This window comes from Argiope bruennichi, chromosome 5 (assembly GCF_947563725.1).
Source record: "Argiope bruennichi chromosome 5, qqArgBrue1.1, whole genome shotgun sequence".
In the NCBI taxonomy this organism is placed as follows: Eukaryota; Metazoa; Arthropoda; class Arachnida; order Araneae; family Araneidae; genus Argiope; species Argiope bruennichi.
In genome coordinates, this window is record NC_079155.1 from 51,295,499 (window position 1) to 51,322,103 (window position 26,605).

General features: G+C 29.8%; 1 protein-coding gene across 2 annotated transcripts in view; it reads right to left on the reverse strand.

Annotated features, from left to right (window-relative positions):
- Nucleotides 1-2,593: 2,593 nt before the first annotated feature.
- The window catches only part of LOC129969407 (1-phosphatidylinositol 4,5-bisphosphate phosphodiesterase-like), a 151,396-nt gene continuing 127,384 nt past the window's right edge, over nucleotides 2,594-26,605 (reverse strand). For both annotated transcript variants that reach the window (XM_056083971.1, XM_056083970.1), the window contains exons 21-31: nucleotides 26,205-26,277; nucleotides 25,327-25,430; nucleotides 24,832-25,099; nucleotides 22,385-22,484; nucleotides 21,188-21,292; nucleotides 18,367-18,528; nucleotides 15,898-16,078; nucleotides 15,440-15,643; nucleotides 15,011-15,112; nucleotides 13,135-13,279; nucleotides 2,594-8,878 (exon numbers count right to left, since the gene is read on the reverse strand). In XM_056083971.1, coding sequence (XP_055939946.1) covers nucleotides 8,810-8,878; nucleotides 13,135-13,279; nucleotides 15,011-15,112; nucleotides 15,440-15,643; nucleotides 15,898-16,078; nucleotides 18,367-18,528; nucleotides 21,188-21,292; nucleotides 22,385-22,484; nucleotides 24,832-25,099; nucleotides 25,327-25,430; nucleotides 26,205-26,277 — 1,513 coding nt within the window. In that variant the 3' untranslated portion in view covers nucleotides 2,594-8,809. The remainder of the gene's footprint in view (nucleotides 8,879-13,134; nucleotides 13,280-15,010; nucleotides 15,113-15,439; nucleotides 15,644-15,897; nucleotides 16,079-18,366; nucleotides 18,529-21,187; nucleotides 21,293-22,384; nucleotides 22,485-24,831; nucleotides 25,100-25,326; nucleotides 25,431-26,204; nucleotides 26,278-26,605) is intronic.

Below are 26,605 nucleotides of genomic sequence, written 5' to 3' on the forward strand. Positions count from 1 at the left end.
ATAGGTAGTAAAACAACTTATATTTTTATTTACAAATTAGTAAGAAAAAGAAACAGTAATGGAAAACTAATGTGATATTTTGAAACAAAAATTTGATTTATAAAGCAACCGGAAAAAATTTCATCAGTTAAGTCAGTTATTTCAGCTTCCCATTAATGACAATGCTCTTTTTGTGGTTTTTTTAAATCATATTTCTATCATTAAAAACTGTAAATTGGAGTTTTTTTTATTAATAAATAGAATTGCACTTTATTATTTATTTATTCGACGTGGATTTACAATTATTGGTACGAAAGTGAAAGCAAGCTTGTAACAAGGAATTTTTAAATGCTTTGCTTTTGAGGATTATCCTAAACCTGCTTATTTAATATTGCAAGTTTTTATATAATAAACGAAATCGGTCAGAAAATATAATATATCCGATAAAATATAAATTATTCGTGGATCTTAAAAATTTTACAAATTTATTAATGGTGACAATTTGACTAATAACCCATAAATCAATATGGCATAAAAATTAATAACATTTTCTATTTCGTCCCTGTTTCTTATTTTTCCCATTTTTTCTGAAAAACAGTAATTTTTCCTGGAAATTCTATTAAACGTGATTAAAATCATATTATATATAAAGCATATTTCTATTGTAGTTTTGAAGTTATATTGAAATGCATGCTAAATAAATGCAGTGATTATAAAGGGCTATATATCTATCTTGTAAATAAACGACAAAGAAAAAGTTTGATACAGTATAGAGGACCGTTTAGATTTGTTTGCATTCATAATAATTGATATATGCTATTATCCTTAGCCAAACAGGCAACTTTCAAATGGTCTTCTTATATCTGGCTTTCTGAAGCTTGAGTTGCAAAGATTAATGATAGTCGTATTCGTGCCCTATTTGATGCTATATATATCTTTCGAAATTATTTTTTGGGATTTCATTTCATTCGGAAAAGTTAATAGACTGTCTTAATGTCTACTCTGCGTGCGAAAAATACGTACATTTAATTCCTTACATGGTGAAATGACTGTCTATATGTGCATATATACACAACGAACATGTATTTCGTACACAAAGGAAAAGTTTGAGCATTCTTTTGCGTTGTGTCCAAATACTTTCTTCGGATCGTTGTCTGAAGAAAGTTGTAGCCAATTCACTTTAATAAATTTGTTTTGAATAGCTTCAAATATTTAAAGTCAGATCATTTCTGTCGATTTTGATATCTAATTTTATCCTCTTGTAGTGGTGGCTCGTCCATTAAGACTGCAGAGCTGCAGTACTTTCTCAACTTATTTTTAAAAGTCAGATTGTTTTGAATAAAGTTTTCTTACTTTTACATTTTTTTTGTCTTCAGTGCTGTTTGCTTATTTGTCATTATGAGAGCCCGATAATAAGCAGAAATAGGAAAAAAAAAAAGCAACTAACACGTGAAAATAAGGAAATTAACTAACAAGCAAAAGAAACGCAAATGGGGGCGAGTCTTTGTGCAGATCATGAAAACCTATTGTACACGCAGTTGGTTGATATATTTGAAGAAAAAGTAAATCTTTTTCAACCTTTTGAATTTAGAGGCGCTGCAACTGCAATCGTGACAGACCCGGTTTGTCGCGTGTATCCTTTTTTCCCTCTCCCACTTATAGGCTTGTCTTCTTTCTCTTTTTATTGCTTTTTTTCCCCTCATTAGATATTTGTGAGTTTTGGCTTTGATTCCTGTTGCTTTAATAGAAATACATATGCTTTATAAAAATTCTTTTTGTTTTTTTGTTAAAAGTTACTTTTCGGAAAAAAAAAATGTGAATGTTTAATATTCTACAATGTTATTATGATGAAAATTTTTATTATTTTTTACACGTAAGCAATGATTGATTTTTGAATGAACATTATTGATCTAGTTAGGCAAAAATGAAAGTGTATATGTGATGAAGGAATTTTTAATAATTTTATCTGCGTCCTTATTACTTCAACATTCATATAGTCTTCTTTTCATTAAACTGAAACTATTGCTAGAATTTATATAGTATATTAATTATTTGATATGTTTGAAATGCAAGAGACTTCATGTATCAATTTGAATTAATTTCTTAAGGCTATTTATCGATATAGTACAATTTTTTTTGAAAAAACTGCAGATCCTTGATAAATACTTTTTGGAACACTTTTACTTCCTAAAAAGACGAACTGCTGCTCCTATCTTGTTGGTGAATTTCTGTACTTTAGACTTCCATGAGTCTATGGCCATATAAGATCGTAAATTTTGTAATTTCGTAAATTTTAATTTCGTAATTTTTAAATTTTGTTTCGTAAAATATAATTATCTTCCATTTTTCTTCAGTCTCATTAAATTCTTTACTGTTCTTTAATACATCTATATAAGTTAGCATACATCATGCACAAGAGCAAAAATTATAAACTATTTCTTTCTTAAAAAGAATGTTTATCTGAAATTACGTAGAAATTTTTCAGTCTCAAAAAAGGCCAGTAAAATTATATTTTTAATGTGGCTATGATTTGTCGTTATATTTGTTTTGCATAGAAATCATAAATATGTATTTAAATATCGAATCATTTACGTATGAAAGAAAGCACTCAGACTAAACTTGAAATAGATTTATAATTTCAACTTTAAATAACCTTAATTCATTCAGCACAAAACAAAACAAACAGAAAAGTATAAGTCTTTTTTTATACAATATGTAAGATTGACCAACTATATACATATTAGTATTTGTACAGATAAAATATTCTAAATAACATGCTGTGCATCAGAAATATACAATCTGTAACACACACTACCGAGATCACAATTCCTTAAATTTCTTTTTAAAGAGGTGACTTTTATTCCAAATTCCAGAACTAAATAAAGAGGCGCAATTATTTATCATCCTTAGAATCCGTAAGTGCATCTGCATTTGCATAATATTTTTATTAATATTATAAGCTTCATATAAATAATATAAATTTCAGAAAAGTTAATATCTTTTAAATTAAGTAGTTGGGAGCAACAATGCTGTCTTCAAATGTTCTCCAAACTGCAATTTTTTTCAGCCAATAACTTAACCGAATTCGGTAGTAGTTCATATTGGTGGAGAAATCATTGAGTCATTATAACGGTAATGAAAGAGTCGCTACTTTGGTGACAGTACTTCATATTCCCTAACTTTGCTTAAATTCTTCCATTCAAATCTAATTAATGAAGTTAATTCGTGTACACATTACATACGATTAAGCATTGTACAATTATTAGTTGTAACATTAAGAGCAATTTTTTTTACTCTGTTAAATAATAGTTTATTTTTGTTTATTTTCTTTGGTAAAATAATTCTAATTTTTAATTGATCTTTTAAAAAAATATTAATTCTGCTTCTTTTAAAATTTGTTTAATTCGGTTTCTTTTTATGTTAGCATCATTCGTGTATGTTAGCATTGTTAGGGCAATTTTATTTAAATAACATCGACATTGCTTAGAATTTAAAACCTAAGTACTTAATTTTACTTGATTATTAGATTATTTTCAACTAAGGCAATTTCGGGACTTTCGGACAATTTAGGCCCAACATTCAAAATAAGATTGCAAGAACTATATCTAGCTAATGGATAGTGATTATTATTTAATTATTGCATTAACCGAATTCAATGGGGTTTTTCTTCTTCCTCAAAATGAGCATGGAATTAACTCCAATGATATAAGATATTATTGATAGGCTAAATGGCAATAGTTAGGCATAGTCAAATATTGTCAAAATTTGTGGCAGCCATTTCAATACGTAGTGTTTCAAGGTCTAGGTCAAAAATTGCTCAATTCAAGGTAAAATTATTTAAAAAAATTTTTTTTTATGAAAAATATTGTCTAAAGTTTGTATGCACTTTAACAGTAGTTTATATTACAGATAAATATGTTTGAATTAACATAAATCATTTGTCATATAAATTTTTGATTGCTTTGTAACTATTATTTGATCTTTCTGTTGAATAAATATGACAAATGTGACAAACTAATGCAAGTTGATGGTTCTTTTTATTTTGCACATGTTAATTAATAAGAATTCACAAGGGTAAGGCTGAAAGAACATCGATCGTAGATCGTAGATGAACATAGATCGTTTATCGATACAAGCTTAAAAATTTCTCTTCGGATTTTCTAAATCCTGGTAGTTGAAAGTTGGAAATCTGAAAATCCTTTTTGTACGACAATGATTTTTCTTTCCATCCGAAATCGCCTGTATTTTATTCGCCAAAAACCAAACGATAAGGCAATCTTTTTCATATTAAAAGACTTTAAATTGTCTGTATTTTATTCGCCAAAAACCAAACGATAAGGCAATCTTTTTCATATTAAAAGACTTTAAATTGTCTGTATTTTATTCGCCAAAAACCAAACGGTAAGGCAATTTTTTTCATATTAAAAGACTTGCACACAAAATGATGACGGGGAAAAATGTTCAACAACAGAATATCACGTAAAGTTCTTCCACTCTGCTCCTTTAAAAACGATAATTTTTTAATGCAAAAAAAAACTGCACCTAAAAAGCATTTTTAAGCAACTCAAATGATGATTCAACTAAGCACATTCTGTGCAACACATACAAATGCACAAGTGAATCTTGTATTGTTTCTAAAGAAAAAAGTTTTCAGCTGTCTTATGAAGTGATTGAGCACAAAATTTTATTCTAGATTTTACAAGTAAAGAGACGTTGTGAAATAAAAGTCACCTCGTTCCAGCAGGCCATTTGAGCTTTCATATGAGTAACAAAGTACAATTATACAATATAATTTGCGAATATTTAAACAATATACAATTTATAGCAACTTTATCACTTTACGATGGAAAAAATAGCATATCAAGTGAGTGCAAAGAAAAAGTATTAAGACAGAAGTTTTAAAATTTCTCTTTACATCTGCAACGCATTTTTAAACTGACACTACTATTGGATAGTAATATCATTTAAACATTTTTATTTACATAGCAAGAACAAAATATCTACGATATTTTAAAATTGAGAGTTTGGTACTTGACATTAAAAACTTGGCATGTATGTAATAAAAATTCGATAAGCACTTTCAATTTCGTAACATTTACTTTGATCATTCAACAAGCATCTTCTTTTAGATTGCTTAGCTTAAAAGTATCATTTTCTACGATGAATTTCTGCATTTACTATAACTTTAGTTTATATGTATAGAACAATAAGAATTTTGCTTGCAAAATATGATACTAAAATCAAGAGAATGCCAAAAAATAGATTATGAATATAATTTGTTTTTCCAAAATATATCTGCTTGAATTATTGATCAGTTCTGAACTTTAAAATTAATTGATCATGTGACCCAAGAAATCGGACATTTCCATAAGAAAGAAAGGCAAAGATATTTGCATTCATGTCAGATTTTTTTTTTTTATGAAATTGAATATATTTATGAAATATACTTTTAAAAAAATACATTTATTTTTGGGTCAGAAGAGCAAAATAAAAGTTGGTGGAATCTGATAGCATACGAATGCTGATTCTAAAATCAAGTTATTAAAGAAATAATTTAAGATGGCCAAATAAAATAAATTAACTTTATTAACGATCTAAAGGGTGTCCCAAAATTAACGCTAGATTTGAATTTGACCCCATTCGCGCAGAAAGTGTTGGCAACCTAATTTTAAAAAAAACACATTTGACACCTGATAGTTTAGGATTAATAAAAATGGAGCGTTACATGATAGAATGTTGAACATTGTTGAACAATATTTCAAAAATACTGAAAGTCTGGCGGCCACAGTTTGAAAATTTGAGAATTGGCCCCATAGATCATGAGCTTAAACACCATTAGATTTATTTTTATGAGGTTATTTAAAGTTAAAGATCTATGACAACAAGCCCACAAGCACGCGTGCATTGAGGGATGAAATTCAACGCTGCATCAATGAAATTCAGCCCAATTTATGCAAAATGGTCATGGAAAATTTCGACAAAAGGGTGCGTATGTGCCAGCAAAGCTGTAGAGGCCAGTTGCCCTATGTGCTGTGCTATACTTAACTCTGCTCGGTGTATTTTACGATTCAATAAAAATATATCAATTTAAAGGAGAAAAAAAAATCTGTGTTTTTTATTTAATTCAAATATTTCGTATACAAGTTGTTCTATTGTGAAACACTTCATTTTTACTAACCCTAAACTATTGGCTGTCAAATGGTTTTTAGTAAGGTTGACAACACTTTACTGCACAAATGGGGTCAAATTCAAATCTTGCGTTAATTTTGGAACACCCTTTATAAATATCGATTAAAAAAACATTTGTAAATTTAGCTGCTTTTGAAAAAAAAAAGCCGTTAGCTATTTATTGATCGCAATTTGTTTAAATTTGAGGAAATGATCTGATAAGGACTTAATAGACAAAGAAGAAATCTAGAATAAATTGTACAGCACTTTAGAGAAAAATTTACATATAATTACCTTCTTGGAAATAAAGTTCAACAAAACTACAATACCTACATGACTAGGAAAAACGATTTAACTATCGTTTCATAAGCATCATAATTAAAGTTTCTAAGCAACAAATAAACACTAAAAATCAAAGTGATATCTAAAATTTATATTAATAAAAAAATCCTTTCCTTTATAACAAATGACGAAAGCATACTCTTGTTTTCCTATAAACTGATAATCAGGTTTGTGTAGATCCTTTCGATGCTCGAGTCTTTCAAGTTCTTCAGGAAATTACATTCAACTGATACATTTGGTAGCATACTTTTCATAAAGAAATACTATAGTATAGTAAAATTGCATTGATAAATTCCCTCCGAACGAATGTTTTCAATCTTAGATTGAATTAAGCAATGCAGTCTTAAAGGTTCTGTAAACCCTAACATAGTCCCCTATCCGTTACTATTTATTGAGTATCACAGTATTTTTCTATTATAAATATATTTTAACCGAAGAAAAATTAATTATAAGCTGAAGCACACATAAATAAATTGAGTGATAAAAGCTTATAAATTTAGATAAAACCAATTCCTATGTTTTATATCAAAAAATAAGTAGTAAATTTTATTGTAAAAATAATAATAAAATTTCGTTCACAGAAGTGAACAGCTATTTACACTGCCTACGAGGAAACGAAAAATAGTTTGCTTTGATTATGAAATCAAACATATGTCAGTTTAGGCTATAAAGTGGAATTAAATAGGTAAATGTAAATAAATACCTCAGATAATCAGATGAATAAATAATGAGATTACAGAGTGCCTCAATATATTTATCCTGATTTCATAAAGTTTTTTCGCTCTAGAGATTGCATAAATTTTTATTTTCATTCGCAAATAAGGTGAAACAATCTTTACTAGCTACATGTTACTGATTTGATTTGACACAAAAGACGGAACTTTTCAATATGACTCCTTGATTCATATATGGTCAATTGGGATTACTCCATTTGGTGACAACAACCAATCATTATGAGTCTTTTGTTCTTCGAAATCATTAAGGTCAGTATTTTTGTTTAATCTAAAAACATGGTTTTTATCAAAGAAATGGAGCAATGTTCTCTGCTGTAGACTAAGACGTAACGAAAAACGAACCAAAACGGCACATATCAAATTTTAAAATCTCTACAAAATTAAACAACAGATCGATCAATTCTTGGATACAAAATTTCTTTATATACGATTAAAAAAAGACAAATGCCATGCAGTGATCAAAATCTACGAACATTTGTAAGGTATTCGTGTAGCCTCCTAAGACAACATTTGTGAAATCGTTGCAGAAGTCAAGATGAATGTTAGTTTCTGATAGCGAAGAGTTCAATGGACAAGGTACTACCGAATTCCTTTATAAGACACCATTTACTGCAAGTGCACAAGCCACATATCTATAAGCCTTATATCAAGTGCCTTAAATAATACTTGCTAAAGTTTAGTGTCAAAGAATGATATTTGTAAGCATACTAGTAATAAAATGATAAGCAGTTTACATAAGGGTAATTGTTTTGAGACACTCTGCATGTTTTGGCCTTGAATAAATATTTTACAAAAATATTTCAAATACTTTCACATGTAATTTTTATAAAAATCATATTCGAGGTAAAATATCCTTCAACAAAAACAAACAACTGCTCAATAACGAAAACTGTCACAGACATTGTCCACATTATGATAACTGCTATGGAAATAGGTATCGCATTATTTCAAATAAGCGAGTTTAACGGGTGTTGTATTCAGTTATCGATAAACATGCCCATCTTGAATGAACTTCTTTCGAATATACCCAAAAGAAAAGTAGCTTTCTCTAGTTTCCATAGCAACAGGCGATGGCAGACTGCCTGAGTCAGTTCTTAGAATGAACACACTGGAAGATATATTTTGCGAATTGTTTTAAATATTTCATTTGATTAATGATATATTAAAATAGAAAAGATAAAAACCAAAATTCTTAATTTTTCAATATGTTTAGATTAATTATTGCAATAACCATCCATTGAAATAGCAATCGCGTTCCGCTTTTGCGTTACAGAATGTGAAAAGTAACCTGATCGTTCCGAATGTTAGTGCATGAATGTTTATTCACGTAAGAATATTTTATTCCTCGCAGGAACACTGTAAAAAATATCTGCTAGAACCTCAAATTCGTGCCGAATCTTACAAAAGGATTAATGAAATTTGTTTTTTACCAGAACTATGGAAGAAGGTGAAAACGGGGCATGCTGCGAAATTTTAAAATATGTTTTTTATTTTTGGCACAGTGAAGTTTTCCAGCATGCCCCGGGGTTACAGAGACGCCTGGAAACGAGAAGGAATGATGGTAGACAGGAATTAAAAATGAGTCTTTATATGAAGCACTCCATTTTGGCAGCCAGCTTGCACTCAGCCTCTGCGTTGTTGTACGATTCAATGGACTGCAAAATAAAAGAAATCAATCGGGTTATTCTAAAAATATTAAAAATATAAAGGCTTAAACATCAAGCGTTTATTTATGTACTGAAAAAGAAAAAAAAATTAGAGAAAGATTAATTATTATTATCATGGAAATTATGGTCATTTATTTGAGGTGAAGATAGAAAAATAAAAATTAAATTGAAAATTTAATCATATTTTTAACTAGCTGGTACCCGGCACGTTGCTGCTACAGAAGAAATAAATTTGGAAATATCATTTGAAATTTGAAATAGCTATCTCGTTTAATTAGGAATGATAGAAAGAATGATATTTATTTTTTTGTCGATAATGAATATATTCATTGAAATTGAATGATACATAAAGGAAAAGTATAAATAATATTTATTCTATTTTTTGACAAGATATAATAATTGTACTATGACTATAATCTTCGCGCAAGTTGGTTAAGTTTTATCTCAATCCAATGAATGGTACGGTAGCGCATACAATACGAAAAAGAAACTCAGTCATTATTATTTATCATATATAATTTATTTTTTGAACCAAGTGCATAATGAGGTGTAATATTCCCACATTATTGTTTACAGTGTCATACTCTTTAACGATTTTGCTTCGGCCTCTAGATTTTTAACGGATAAATTTATTTTTACCTTTTAGTACACTAATCAAAACATGTTTGTAAAATTACTATTTTACGCTTTGGTTTTTAATGCTTTCAACTGCGTAAATATGTTCTTATGCTATACCCATAAAACATATTATTTAGTTACAAGATTTGGCAACATCTACGAGCTTTATCACGTGATTTAATTTTCCAAATGTAAACAGACGAGTAAAATTTGATTTCGGGATTAGAGCATTTGCTGCTATATATACCACGCTGTTTACATTCAAAATCAAAAAAATTGATTTAAACTTTCTTTTCAATCAGTCCTCACCTTTTTTCAGCCTCAATGATTATAGCCGTACTGTTCAATATTATAAAATTGATCGAGACAATCGAATTCAGTATGCGAATGAATCAGTAGAAGTAAATTTTAAAAGATATCAAGGAAGGAGCTGAAGTAAGTTGTTTTTGTAAGTTTTCTTAGCATGCGTGCTTACTTCTGTTTATGGACAGATACAACAAACATGAATATAACCCAAATTGAGATGGCTCATTTTTTGCTGTTGTTGTTGGAAAGTATGTAGTTTACTTTCCAACCTGTGAATATTAAACATTTTAGAAACATCGACATATTGATTACTTAAATAACTGCAAAGCATTTTATTCCTCTTAAATTTTCCTCTTTATCATTTTTCTTACAATATCGTAACTTTACTAATTTTTTTCATTTATGTGTTGAATTTATTTTCATGATACCTTTACAATAATACGAAAACATTCTTTTCAACGCAATAGATTACTTTCTTTTTGTATTGATGAAAGCGGGAGCGTCAAAAGGAAATCAATTTAGGAATTTTTTATTAATGCATTAATTTATCTTTTTAATATTTTTACAATACTAAAATCCTCCATTTAAAAATGTAAACAATTTGTCTTTGAGACTTTTGTTTAAAAAAAGTCTTTAAAAGTACACAACTTTATCAATGTTTTTGCTCAATTATAACTTTTTTTAATGATTTCATTTGATTGTTGAGGTTGTCCACATTGCTTGCGAATTCAATAAAAAGATGTTCCTTCAAGCCTAAAAAAATTATAATCTTTACTTTTATAAGTTAACGCATCAAAAGCAAATCGTTTAAGTTCATCAAAAATTGGGGATGATAGATTGTAAAGAGCTAAGCGAGTAGGTTTTAACACATTCGTTTCCATGAATCATGCCGATGATTCGAACTATTATCTAATAAGATGATTGCTTCTTTACCATATTCATCGCCAAGCTGAAAATTAGAATTTTGTTTGGTGAGAACTCGCATCACGCGATTTCGCATGATTGGCAATTAGCGCATTAACACTTTCACTACCGACGAGATATCTCGTCTTTCAGATACTTCCAATGACAGGTTTTTGTGGGTTGCAATTTGTCTCTTATGCCAGTTTAGATAGGTTAATAGATATGTATCAGAAAGTTCAACCTACAGAAACCTGTCATTGGAAGTATCTGAAAATAGAGATATCTGGTCGGTAGTGTTGAAAGTGTTAAGAGCAAACCTTCCGATAATTTTCTTCATAAAAGAAAAACCACATTTAACTCTCTGCCGATGTAATTACATAGAATTCTGATAACATTATGCAACATTCTCCATTTTTATTTGTCTAACTAACTATTAAATATCCAGAAGGGGGACAATAATCCGACTATTTTGATTATTAGAATATAAATAACTTCTCAAGCCACTCTTGTTCCCAAAATGGAGCAATGGTAGAAAAGAAGAAAAAGAGACAAGATGGGGCACTGGTGTGGGATGTGTTAAATAACTTTCTGGTAATTCCTATGAGTTATGAATGTACTACGAATTTATTTAATCTTCTGATAAGGTCTCATCCTATTTGGAACATTAATTGTTGCCTCAATGTGTATTATAACTTAAAAACATGTATAGTATTGTACGATATTAAACACTATTTACAATTTTATAAATTATTATTAAATATTGAATAATATAATATCACACAATATTGTTACTAATCTGTAATATTGCTACCCGGCACGAATAGTGTCATCCGGGAAAAACAGTTAAAACCTTTGTAAGATCTGTCCTGTGCGTGCTGAGCTTGGCGACGAATTTGGCGAGTTTGGCGACTAAATGGATCATACTGGAAAGTTCGAGAACTTTCACGATTCATCCACTAAGAAACGAGATACACCCAGATACGCCCTGATTGGTCTGGAAGATTCTGGCCCCGCCTCCCAGATATATATAAGACAGCCACTCTCAAGATGGAAGTCGTGTGTGAAAGTAGTCTGAGTCGCCGACAAGTAACAGAATTGGAGGATTAGACAGCAAGCAAGCTGCTGAACTAGCGATTAAATGCGCTGCGTTATTATGATTGATTGGCGGTATTTGTAGTAGAAAAACTTTTGTAACAATATTGTATAGTATTGTGCAATGTGGGTAAGATTCGAAGGATTCAATAAATTCAGTTATTAGATATTTAAGACTTACCCTAGCCAGATTTACATTTGGGAATGTTAATTGAAAATAGATATTTAAATATAATCTTTTTGATAAATTTAGTAATAGGGTGTTAAAACCCGGTTATAGTTTAAGTTCTATTCCAATATTCACTTTCTATGTCTTTGGGAGACAAAGGTTATTTTATAGTGTTGTCAAAGAGAGTAGCAGTCTTTTTACAAACTTCTTATAAAATTTCTCCGTACAAATTAATAGATTTGTTTATTATGTCCAAAGTTTTTAAAATCACCATGCAAGTCCAGACTTCTTCACTATTCTTTACCAAAGTTAGCATAATGATTTATCAACCCATGTGGGAATTAATGTCTAAGAAGTATTTGAAAATTTGAATTAGCTTTTTTACTTATTTTATGTTAAGTAATTTAATAAATTCGGATATTTTTGCGTATTTCGTAAATTTGCAAATTTTCTGATCGAAAAACAATAATTTTTAAGTTATTGTAAAGTATAGAAAATCCACCTTCTAATAAAATTAAGTTAAAGTGCTGGATAACTTTCCTGAATCTTGAAAATTTTTTAAGTTTTGATGAAGACTCTTTTACAAACAATTGCGAGATTTTTTCACGAAATGAATTCCCCGAATGATGCTTCTCCGTTAAAAACAAATCCTGTTCGTGTAATATTGCTCAATAGAGAATGAGAGCTTATAACAATAATTACAACTGTGTTTATGAGTATAAAGCATTACGAATATAAAACCAATATCGAATATTTGTTCAATTCGTGGTACCTAGAGAATCACTTTACGTGTATTGCAATAGCGGAAAAATGCAACTGCATCTGCTTCCAGATTTCTTCTTTTTACTAGTCTATTTATAGTAAAGATTTGAAAACTTTAATTCAATAAAAGAAGATTCAGAGGAAAATAACGATTGCTGTAAAAAATTGTAAAAATTTAAAAAAAGGGGGGAGGGTGAAAAAATGTAGACCACTAGCAGCGCTGAATTATTAACGAATAAATATAATTTCTATGCTTTAATTAATTAATAAAACTGTATTTTCTGCATACAAGTACACGTTATATGGTTCAGTTACTCTTTTCCATGTTATGAGATACCAAGAATGAAGAGATCTAAAATGACATAATGCTATAATGAATCAAAGAAATAATCACCTGTTCAGTCTCTCTTGCGAGGTCCTGCAGCTGTTTCTCGTGCACTTTCTTGAGCTTTTCCCTTTCTTTGCTCTGCTTCAGGGCTGCCGTTTTGCGCTCCTCGATGAACTTCTTCGTGTTGTTGCTGTTTTTCTCACGAAGTCTCCTGCGAAGAAAAAAGTGGACAATGAAAGGGTTTTCTACTATAGAACAGCAGATCTACCAAATGTCAGAAATACAATAGAACGATTACTATCCGGCCTAGTTAAAAAATAAGTTTTCTAAAGATGCGGGGAATGATTTATTTTGCTAAAATGTTCCATTATGTTCTATATAATGAATTATAAGAATGCCATAAATAATGAGGAAATGGAAAGAAACGTTGATATCATTAAACTTCTTGTAAAACAGTGCATCAAACATTTGTAGTAATTAAATTCGCTAACGCCCACACTTTTTATTTGGAAGTAGAAGAGTCAAAATTAACTCTTGGAAAATGCAGTTTATCATTTGACAACATGAGATTTGGTGATTTTGTACTATGTATTATTATATATTGTGAAAAAGTGATAAATATTCATATTATTAATGTGATTCAAAAGCCCTTAGACGATGAAAAAAATTCAAATATATAGAAATCCTTTTTACAACAAAATATGTGATCGCAAATGCAAAGGGAGACTGTTACAAGTGAATATTTATCAATGAGTTAAGCAGAAGTAAGAATACACTAGATAAAATGGGTAAAATGCTCAACACAATTAATTACAAATTTCCGATTATGGGACAACACAAATCCACGATTAATAATACGAGAATCGTGTATAATTTAAATGATAAATGAATATTTATTTTAAGTAATCCAATGATTTTCTGTTAATACTGAAGTTCTTATTTCTATACTTAAAATGATGTTTATGGTTTATAATTCTGTTATTGATGCGATTGTGTTGCTCCATTTTTTATTAATTTGTATCTCATTAAACACGTGTTGTACACTTTGTTTGGTGTATCCCTTTCTTAATTCTCTAGAAAAGATTCCTTATTAATCCTAGGTGTTTGAGTTTGCTATGAAGAAATTCCTAATTTTGGAATTACATCATGAATATTTTCTGTGCTTATTTGCAGTTGTGACGTCAGATGATTTCCTTGTTGTAATTTTTATTAGCAAAGGATGCTTATTATAATGCGAAAGTGATATGTATGAAATCGAAAGTAATACCAATATATTATATATATATATTATTGTATAAAGGAATAAACAGTGGTTGGGACTTGACCGATTTTTCTGTTATGAAAGAATTGTTCCAATTTTCAACCCAAAGTGAATAAAGAACACGGAGATGTCATAAGAAATATAAACTAGCTTTGTTTTTACAAATTTGTATGTGAACATTATTATTGTAAAAAAAATGGTTTGTTACTTTATGCCTAACCTGCATTTAAGACTTGTCTAAGGATTTTTGAAATAGCACGTACTATATAAATCAACCCCTCTTCTTTTTTTAAAATTTCAATTTCTTCAAAATTTAGACTTAAAATCCATTACATAATTTCCATGCAGAATTTAAAAGATATTAAAAGATAATAGCAGTAGGGATATTGCACTTGATGCGCAAACATAAAAGCATTTACAAATAAAATTTGTGCATTTACAAGTACATAAAAGTATTTACTACATTTTGTACATTTACAAGTACAATTTTCAGATTTAGAAGTACAATTTCCTCATTTACAAATACATAAAAGCATTTATAAGTACAGTTTGTAATTCTAAATGTGCAATTTCCTCATTTACAAATACATAAATGCATTTACAAGTATAATTTATACATTTACAATTACATAAAAGCGTTTACAAATACAGTTTGTACATTTACAAGTACACAAGTATTACCTTTCTCTTTCCGCCTTGTTTCTAAGTGTCTTATCACTCGCCACCTCCCTCGCTGTTTCAACGGAGACCTTCGCCTGCTTGCCTTTCATTTCTTTGTTCTCCCTGAAACGGAAATATCGGTTCTGAAATTCATTTCGAAGTATAATTTTGAAAATAATGAGGTTGGGAAGTATTTTAAATCTTTATTATTATTCTTGACATAATTGCAAGAATTCCTTTCAGCCATATAGTTTTACTTAAAAGTATATAAATATGCATTATTTCTTTGCTGTTATGTAGAGATTTGTAAGATAATAGTTTCCAAACAGATGTCTAAACTTGTTCTATAAGAAAGCATTTGTTTATTAATGATAGTACAGGATTGTGATGTTATTAATTACTCACATTATTAGTTATTTAAATCTGTTTTTAAAGAATCTATCGTCTTACCTTTCAAATTTAGCTTCTAGCTGCTTCATTTGAGAGGCCTGTGCGATTTCCATAAGCCTCTGGAGGATCTCCCTTTGTTGCAACAAGTGGTTTTTGAGCAAATCCCATTCCTCTCGCCTGTGCTTTTCCATCATGGCCGACCATTGCTTCATCTGGATGACTACTAACTCGCGAATCTGTGGATCATTAGCCATGTCATCACAGCTGAAATATCAATAACTGCATTTAGTGTTTGCTAATAACACTTTTTTCTAATCTAATTCGATAAAGGGACCAATTTAGACGTTTTAGGATCTGATTCTTTAAATGAGTTTTATAACCAATTTAAAACTTAAGGGTAATCAGATTTCTAATTGTACTCATGTATTGCAAAGAGAAGCTGAGAGAGTTTGATGATAAAAGTAATTATATGTTCTGTCAAAATTATTTCACGAAAAGCGAAAGAATCATTTGATTACTTTTTGATGTTCTTGATGGTCTTATCGATGGCCGAGCACTGCTGCTTCTGGATGACGGTCTTCTCCTTGTGCTGCTTCCTGCGTAAGGAGTCCAGCTCCTTCTGCTGTTTGCGCATCAGCTTCAAGAAGGCCTTCTCGGTCTTCAGGCTCTCCGACGTGATTGGTTCGATTTTGAAGTCATCTGCCATTGGTTAAGAGAGATAACAGTTACCACTTAAGCAAAACATAAAACATTATTTATGAACTAAAGATTCTACAAAATGATCATACTACATTTTTATAATTGTTACCAAACAAATGATTGGTCAAAGAATTTTTCTTGTTTTTATTGTATAAATCTAATTATCATTAGCTCAATTAATAAATGAAATTATTCTGTATGATAAAAATAACGTGGTGAGTAGTATATATGGGTAATGATATGTACAGGTACTGTACTACCGGATAAAATGTACTGAACAAAACATTAAAGGTATTGAATATAAAATTGAAATAAGTATTTTTTCGATAGGAGTAACTTAAAAGAATACTTACTTGAATTTCAAATATTAGAAATATTATATCTTTCAAATATTATATCTCCAAAATAAATTAAATAGTCCTATAATAAATAATGAGTTCTTTAATCTATAATTTCCTATAATAAATTATAGGAAATTATCGAATAATGAAAAAGTTTCAATAAATATTTTCCTACAATTACTGTTGAAATAACAATGTTTGATAATATATCTTTATACTGAGTGTTTAGATAAAATTTAAAACTTGAATTTCTTAATAATGAAAAGTGAAAACAATTGCAATTAAAAATTTCAAAACAATAACTTCTCAAAATCTTCATTTGGAGTAAGAAAGCGCTTAGAGTGATAAAATCTCTGAAAAAAATATTAAAAAAAAGACAGTAGATCACTGAGAAATTTACATCGAATAAAAAAATATGAAACAATTAATAGGTAGACAAACAAAACTAACTTATCTCTAGTCTACTGGAAACTATGGTGAAAACTTAATTTCCATTACAGAAACTCAAATTAGCTAACAAACCTAAGTTCATAATCATTACTTTTGCCAAACATTGTTTTGATATTAATTAACACAGAAAGCAATGTAAAGATTTTCTTACTTGCATTAATTAATAATATGTAAAAACTAAAATTGCATATTATATTGTGGAAATATCCAGAATGTGAATTATTACATATCCAGAAAGTGACAACAATAAATGCAAAAAAAAGAAACCTCTCAAAATAAATTAAGTTACAATAAAAGCGGAGATACAAAGAAAGAGATTCTAATAAAAACGATAAAAGCGCAAATTATGCTAGGGTAAAACAAATGAAATCCAAAAAGAGGAACGCATGAAAATTAGCATTTTAAAACGATAAACATTCAGACTGAGATAAAAATAAATTAAAAAGTCTTTATGCAAAGGTAAAAAGAAAAATATTAAGGTATCACATAATTTTCTTTCCTATTTCTAATATGAAATGAATACACAATATTTACTGTTTAAGATATTATTTATTTTGTTATTTGAGAAACCCTTTGCTCTATTACCTTCTTCTATCTCTCAGGAAGCCTCATTTTGCCTTCTTTCCAAAATTGTTGCGTTTTGGACAAGAAATAATCCTCGAGGTGCGCTTTTATTTCGCTGATGGATTTAAAGCGCTTATCAGGAAGAGAATTTTTTTAAAGACAGAAAGAAGTAATAATCAGATGGAGCGAAATCTGGAGAGTATGCAGGATATGGTAAAACATCAAACTGTAAGAGCTTCTCTCTTATCAAACTGAAGAGCTTACTTTTCTTCTCTCTTACTTCTTACTAATGCAATATGTGGTCTCGTGTTGTCATGATGAAAAACAACGCCTCGTCGATTCATTAATTCTGACTTTTTTTTTTGCTATAGCATTTTTTGATGACAGCATTTCGTATAGTTTATTTTTTGACCTTGAGGAAGGAGCTCGTAGAAAAGGACGCCTTTCCAATCCCACCAAATGGACAAAAGAAATTATTTTTGGATGTAGTCTCGGCTTGGGGTGTAGTAGAGCTCTGGTACGACTGAAACCGATGACATAGGTGGCAAATAGATAAGCTTGCATGTTTGCATAAGCAGAGCCAGATAAGGTCATAGTGCGTAATTTAATGAAATAGACCAACAAATTAAAATAAAAGAAAGAAATCGTTGTGAGATAAGGTAAGCGATAGATATCAATACTCATATCATGACAAACAGAGGAGAGTCATACATAGGAGATCTTCAGATAAAAAAGACAAAGATTCTTTCAGGATTCTTAAGGATATTACAAAAAAAACAAAAAACATTGGTACACATTCCAATAACAAATTCCATTTTTAAAAGCAAAATTCAGAGATATAATCTTAAATGTACCCGCTAAAAGCAGATAGGTGCATCACATAAACATTGATAAAAGCTCTTTCACTCACTCATAAAAAAAAACGATTATTACCCTTTTTGTCCTCATCCTTTTTCGTAATGGAGTTAGTTGTTCCCAGCTGTAGGTCCTTGGTCTGGATGTCCGCCTCCTCAATACCCATGGCCCGCATTTGGACCAATCGCTTCTCCTGGGCTGACAGGAATGCTCGAGGGTCCGACAAAGCATCCATCAGGTCTGCACGAAAGAAACGTTAAAACTTTAAAATGCATTTATTAACTACTCACAAAACAGCTAAATAAAAATCAAAAATAGTAGTATATTTTCCAGATTTTCTGTCTCTAAAAGGGTTTTAAAAAAATAAATCATTTCTTGAGCTAAATTATCGTCAAAATCAAATTAGATGTCAGTTCTGTATTGAATTCAAATCAAAGTATATTTAAAGTTTATTTTGATTGATAGTATAGAGTTCCAACATATTTTTTACAGTAATAATTTTCTGCATCTATTATAATATTTGATTTTCTTAAACAAGAATTTTATTGTATTCGATTCTTTTACAACATAGGATTTAAAAAAAACATTGCATACTGTATGGTTGAACCATTGATTTGAAAACCCAGTTTTTGAAATGTCACAACACCTACACACCGATTCTATGATATAAAACGACAGTGATTTAATTTTGTGTCACATACGTTAATTATTTCAATGTCTTTAATTATAAGTATTTCACTATTAATTATTTCATTGAATTGATATAGATACCTGCATTATATTTCATTAAAGAACGTAAAAATCTCTGTACCTATGCGAATCGTAAACAATGTAAAGAATTAAAAAATAAGCATGCATAAGAACATAACATTAGTTCTTAATTAAATTAAATATATCAATTAATATCTTAATTAATAGTATTAACTTAATTACAAATATTTCACTGTTTTTTTAAAATTATTTCATTTAATTGATATTGATATATTCATTAAGTTTCATTTATGAAAATAAGAACTTCTCTTTAGCGAATAGAAATTGTAAAGTATTTAAAGTACAGATCATAAGAAAGCAAGGGATTTTATAAACTTAATTAAATATTATGAATTATTAATTTAATTAATAATATTAACTTAATAAATTTGTGAAATTCACAACGGTTATAAAAATAAATCATTGTTTTGACAGCTATCTGTGATACAAAATTGCAAATGAAAAAAATAACACCAAAGTAAAAAAATATTGAAACAAAGTTGATTTAAATTATACATTGGTAGATTTAACAGCACACATATATATGGATTGCATATAAATTAAAATTTTTCATTGGAGCAATAGAAAGATTTTTTTTTACACTTCTTCGATTCTGGTACCTTCTTACTTTTTTTCATTTTTTTTATCTATTTTTTGTCGATTCCGAGTACACATACACTGTATAAACTAAAAATTAAAATGAGACATTAATACATGGCAGAAATAAATCAAGAAAACAACCATTGTACGAATTTTAACGAAACATTTTCACCAAACTGGATTTCAGATTTTGTTCAATAACTTTAAATAATCGGTGTATGTTTTCAAAATCTCAGTTTGAAAATAAGTGCGTTTATTCAAAGTCACTTATTTTCAAATTTTCTGTGACTCTAAATTATATTACTTGATTCAGTTTAAAAATTGATTAAAAATCCAGGTAGGAACGAATAAATAATCATATATGTCTGTTCTCAAGTTTTATCTCTAGATATGTCCATATAAGGATTTTGTGTTCACTATATCTGTTTTAATGAGGAATATGACGATCTAATGTCGAAATCACAGCCTCGGAGAGATTGAGTTAAAGTTACATTTTTATCGTAGTTCTGCAGTGCATGAGAATCAAATTAGCATGCTAACTATCATCGGTAGTATAGCTGAATCACGTTAGCTAAAAAAATCGATTTTTTTTTTGTCATCGCTAAAATCGAATTTGGGATTGCGAAACCATTAGCCAAAATAGCCTTCTATAAAAGTCAAATAGATTTGAATTCATATATCAAATAATAGCTGTTTTTAAAACGAGATTGTTATGATTTATAGGCGTCTAAAGAAGGTGTGTAAATTAATTACAAATTCCTCATTTTAAATAAGGTATTCTTGGGTTTTTCTACCCACAACCCTTTTAGAAAGTTTTGCTTTAAATAATAAAAACCATTCATGTCAGTTATTAGGTAGATTTCTACAGGAAGATTACCTATTGCAATGGTTCTCATGACAAGACTTCGAGAATATTTCTTCAATTTTTACCGATCACAGTCCCTAGAATCCAAAATCACCCTTCGTTCAAAAGTTTAGTTTGAATTTTAATTGGCTTGGAATATGTTGTTAGAAATGTAAAAATCTCGGATGAGTTCGTAAATGGACCATCTAGCTCAAAGGGTGTGGTAAAAGCTAATAAGCCAGTTAAAAGATACGCTACCCGAGCAATTGCTTTTGTATTGTGGTCATGTTACTGGGCTGCGAACCACAAGGTCCCAGATTCTATCCTCACTCATCACAAACCGTTAGAAGAGGGTAGAAATGGTGGAGGATTGAAATTTTCATTTCGCTATAACTTTCTTAATATTGAAGATAGAAAAAAAATTCTTTTAGCCAAATTAGCACCTTTTTAAGACGAATAATTTCTGTATTCCAAGTTTTTCGATAACTTCACTATTTTAGAAGTTAGGAGATTTTCACACTCTAATTTTGACTGTTTCAAACATCAACAATTTATGTTGCCAAATAGTGACGTAACCTTTGTTTTCCCGGTTGACATGAGAAATATTTGAGAATCATTATAATAATAATGCATTCATTTTTGTCTTATAAAAATTTTTTCAACGTAGTTTAATCAAGAAATCAAGAAGAAACGCGTAGCAGTTACCTCCTAGACCGTCTGGAACGTAAATCTTGAGTTCTATACAAATGAACAGCATGGCCAGAGACATGGGGAAGTTCCCCTCCGTTCGTAGAGAGACGTGCCGGTAACCTAAAAATGCAAATGATACAACAGTGAGTCATCCCATTTAACTCAAGGTAATAATAGGTAATGTGTGTGTGGTTTGCGTGTTCATTGGTGACGTGTTGTTCTGATTATTAAGTATAAAGATATCGATTTTGGAACAATGCAGGTTTAAGAATACTTTTGAGTAAAACAAAATGTATTTTTCGGCAATTAGTTTGAAAGCTTATATCGATTTTTTTTAATTGCATTGTTTTCCATTAAATCCCGTTTCAGTTCATGAATTATTGATTTTACGAAAGAATGAATTGACACAAAAATCTAAATAAATAAATAATGAGATTTGTTGACTACTTGATGATAAATTCTACATTTATCTGGAATAAAATATTTTCCTGTGTAACATGCTTGATTAAATTAATAAAATGCGCAACTTCCATTTGTCACTTGAAGCATTTAAAAAAAAATTAACATGAGAATATCAATTGAAACAAACGGTCTTTGAAATTATAGATAGCATATTTTCTGTATAAGTTACTAGTCGTCACTGACGACCAGCTGGCTCATAGGGGATATTTAATTTAATTTAATGCATTTAGATATAATTTCATGTTTGTGGTTCCATTAAGTTGCCAGACATTAAAAAAATGTTATTTTAATTGTTTTGGATGTTCTGCACATTTTGTACATGGACCTATCTAATGGAAACCAATCCCACAGTATCATAGCGCAATTAAAAACATAAATGTTCGGTTCATTCTATCTTCTAAATTTCGTGGTAATGTAAATTTATTTCTTTAATTCGTCTGAAATACACAGGTATTTCAATAAAATCCTTCTTTAAATAAAATAAAATCCTTCTGTAAAATAAAACAAATCCATTTACCTCATAGCATTTTTTTTTTTTTTTTTTTTTTTTGTATTCTGCTTTTACATTTTCGTTTAATTTCTAAAATCTTTTCATATATTTTAATATGCTAGTGGAAGTGCGTGTCTAAAAGAATTTATTCAATGATTTATTCAAAGAGTATTTAGTGTGAATTTCATTTTAACATGCGTTTTGTTAATTCCCTTGACCACGATCTCTCACATAAAGTAATGAGAAGGGTTGAGTCTCACCTGCCTGTAAACCATCTAGAGGAAGAATCCTCTGTCCGAGCATTTTACTGTTTTCATCATAGACAGCTATCCGGATCACCGCCAGGTCAGGAAGGACAACCTGTTAGGGATAGAAAGAAACAAAATTTTGGAATGATAGACAGATAACATTTCATCTGAACTGCAACGACGCATTTGCAAATATTCCCAAGATTTAATAAATGGTGTTTTGAAAAATATCCCTTAAGTTCCTAAGATTGAAATTTAAAAATAGTAAATAGAGTAAGAGCCAAACAAATTTTTTCCCCTCGCCGTTGAAACGTAAACAGTGCCAAGGTTTTTAACATTTGAAACGATGACGGAACTGAAAGTATCTAACATATTCTAGATAGTTTAAAGATTCCATAGGCAGATCTCGCCTGTAAGACATATAGAGGGATATCGGAGAATATATTAAAGTACATAATTATCTTCATGACTATTATTATTTAATCAGTTATTTAATTATTTAATGTGTATTTAATATACAGGGCGTTAGGTCTACATCTTAATACTAAATCAAATGTTATCAAACTTGGAAATAGTTTAAAGGAAATCATAGAAATTGTTTTCCGCCAAAAAAGGTTCAAAAACTCACCACCGGAGGGAAAATGGCGCCGTATGCAATATCGTTAAGCAAAATAGGACATGAAGACACCGGTTTAAAATGTGTTTAATCATTTCTGAAACGTGTTACAAAGCATGTTCAATCTCAAAAGCACTGCTTATGGTGATAATCTAAACAATTTGGTGGAACTGAAAGATGCGATTCACCGACATGTGCATAACATTTCTCCTGATGTGCTAAGAGCTACTGTTGAGAATGCAGTAAAGCAATTTAATTTATTTTCAGAAAATGGTGGTCGCCACACTGAACATGTTTTGTAACACATTTCAGAAACGATTAAATATATTTTAAACCGATTTCTTCCTGTACTATTTTGTTTAACATTGCATACAGCGCCATTTTTCCCCTGGTGGTGAATTTATGAACTTTTTTGGGCGGAAAAGAAATTTCCATAATCTCCTTTAAACGATTACCAAATTTGATAACATTTGGTCCAGTAGTTTTCCATTTATGACCATTTCAAAGTCACCCTGTATTATAAAATGTATTTTGAAATAATTACTTTATATGGTAAAAAAAAAATGAAACTTAATAGAAGAGAGCAGATTGCGTAGATTGTAAAAAAGTAAAAGTATAAGGACTTGGAATTTGAAGTAAACATTAATGAAGACCTGTATAATGCAGTAAATGTCGAAATTGCTATAGAAATTTTGATCGCTTAATTTGTGATTAGTTGTATTGCATTTTCCATTTCCAGTCTAGTCTATTTTATTTACGAAAGTAAATTTCATATAATTTAATGTTTACTAACCCTAACATGCCATACTGAAATATGAAATCAGCATGGAAATTTTGTAACAACAAAGGACTGCGCATTAGTGATGGCGATCATTTACTTGATGTTTCAGGTCGATAATTTATTTGATGCCTGTGTGTGATGGGTTGATGGGGTTCTGAGAAAGTAGCCTTACAAGTACAGTTACTTAATAAATTTGGAAGTGTCGTATTATTCTGATTAAATGTAAAATAACTTAATAAATTCTGACTTAAATAATCAAAGAAAAAAGAAAATTTAAGAATAAGGAAAGGAAGAATCTTAAATGCACGTGAATTATTTTTTTCCAAGTTGCTTTTATTTATTGGCATATTGGATTCGCCAGGAGTCGTGGTGTGGTTATGGAGTATGGAGTATCATTGGGAGATTAGTTTTGAGCAGTTTTTTATGCTTCGTGTCGCTGCTTTTTTCGATTTCAAAAAGAATTTCTCTGTCATTTTTATTCAATTTTTCAAATAATTTTTTAGAAAGTTCCTTATGAAAAATATTGGTTGTTGTAAAACGGATGTACGATACACAGTTTCCGTATTTCATTGTTTCTTATGAACTATTAAATATTACTTGTCTGAGGAACATTATTCAAAGTATTCATCTAAGAAAGAACAAAAGCTCTGATGATGTCTCGTACTGTTTGCTTAAGCTGAGTTGTTTCGAGTGAATTGTTACAAAGTCTTTATGATTTTTTCCAAAAGAATGAAGAGCCATCTATAGTTGATATTTGTAACTAATTAATTTGGAAAAAAGGGAATCGACAGGAAGTCTTCAGTCACCGTTTTCTTGTTGAAACATTTTAACAACTGTCCTAATTTGCTTGCAATTCCAATTTAAGAAAAAAAAATTCTAAACGCAAAGTATATTGATTGTGTTTTTGAAAATATTTAGTAATCGAACTTCTACAAACTTATTTCAGCTTTCTTAAATTTTTAAAATATATTTTTAGTTCAGTTGATAGGACAGATTATTAACTATGGAATGTTCAGATATCATAACGCTCATTTTTTTTTAAATCTTTATTTCCTCACTTACCTTCCTGAAGACGAAAGGCTCCTCGTTATAGACGGGGTTGAGACCGTTGGCGGGCACGAGGCGCGTTCGGAACTCTTTCCGAATGGTGTCGGTGGGCAGGCCGTACATGTCCACTTCGACGTAGGTGCCGACTTTCTTGTCGGAGAGGAACTGGCCGGAGATGACCCGCACCGAGCACTGGGCCGCGATCACACCGTCCACGGGAGACTCCGCGAAAGGATCGAACGTCTTGTCGGGACGCCGCATGAAGTCCGGCTTCAGGAGGTACCTGCGTAGGAAAGCAATAAGTGACAGTGAAAACAAGCAAGATTGTGAAAGGACCAACTCGAGTTTAACATTTAGTCCTAAATGTTATTGTTATAAGTTGATAAAAGTCGATTGTGTGCTTTAAATTAGAAAGAATATCTTTTATAGATTACAAATCTGTCAGTGGGTGACTAAAGTTGGATATGCCACCCATTTATGGCACGAAAGGAAGGAAGATATTCAACGTACCCGCAGCCACCGTTGTATTCGAACTTTCCTTGGTTTAGTTGCATGGGCAAATCAGGCGTTTGGAAGTTCAGTGCCACCATTTGGCATCCAGCATTCCAAAAAATCTGAAAAGTAGAATAATTCTTTTATGACAGTACTAGCTTTCAGCTGGTTTTTCACACTCTTTTATTTAACTGGCTTGATTCATGCTCATAAAGTTGCAGTCGACTTTTTGCTAACTTACTTATGTACTAAAGCTCTGAAATTTTACATATTTGTGTATTATTAGGTGATAGTGTACTTTTTAAATATTTTGAGATATTAATTATGAGGTAATAGATTTATGTTTATAAGAATGGTACCATCTTATAGTGAATTTGAGGAAAAACATTGATTTTAAGATTCTATAACAATTATAATAATAAATTTTAACTAAAAGCCTAAAAAGTAGTAACTAATCACAATAAAAAGTAATTCTATTTTTTTAGCATTTTTTAAATTACTTTTCTAAAAATTATTTGCATTAAATTTATTTTTCATTCTTCCTATTTCATTCAGTCTGAAATTTAAAAAAAAAAAAAAAAAAAAAAAAAAAAAAAAACTATGAATATTTTCAATTTAACTTAATACTCGATAAAATATTTTATTATTTTTTTCTTTGAGATGTAATTATAAGTTGTGAAAAAGTAAATGAAATGATTATTTTGTTATTATTATTTCTCATTTAAGTAATAAATCTTTATTTTGTCTTATTTTTTAACATATTTTGGTAACGTTTATAATTTATCATAATGTTTATAGTCTATCATATTGAAGTAGACAATTCAAACGATTCCCATAAAAGCCAAAAATCCATGACTAGTAACTGTGCGTTAAAAATAATAATGATCTACTCATACCTGTGGAAGATAATTGCTTGAATCTGCTCTTGTGCCTTTCGGATAGATACGACTCAGTTGACGCTTGTTATAGCTTTCAGAATTAAGGAAACTGCAACCATTGCATTTGAATTGAACATTCCATCACATTTTTAGGGTACTTGTGTATTAATCGCATGACACACTCTAACCTTAAATGTATGTCATTGAAAAATAGATTTTAGCTTTGCTTAACACATCTTAGAATTTTTTTTGACGATAAATCATAGATTGGAAAAAGTATGATACAATTGGTGGAGTTTTTCTTTTTCTAGCTTTTATCTCCCCCCCCTTTTTTTTTGGCATTTCATTGCTTACATGGTAAATACACAAGTACCAGTTTTAGTTCCCATAGCACAAATTTTATTCTTAATTTATTATCT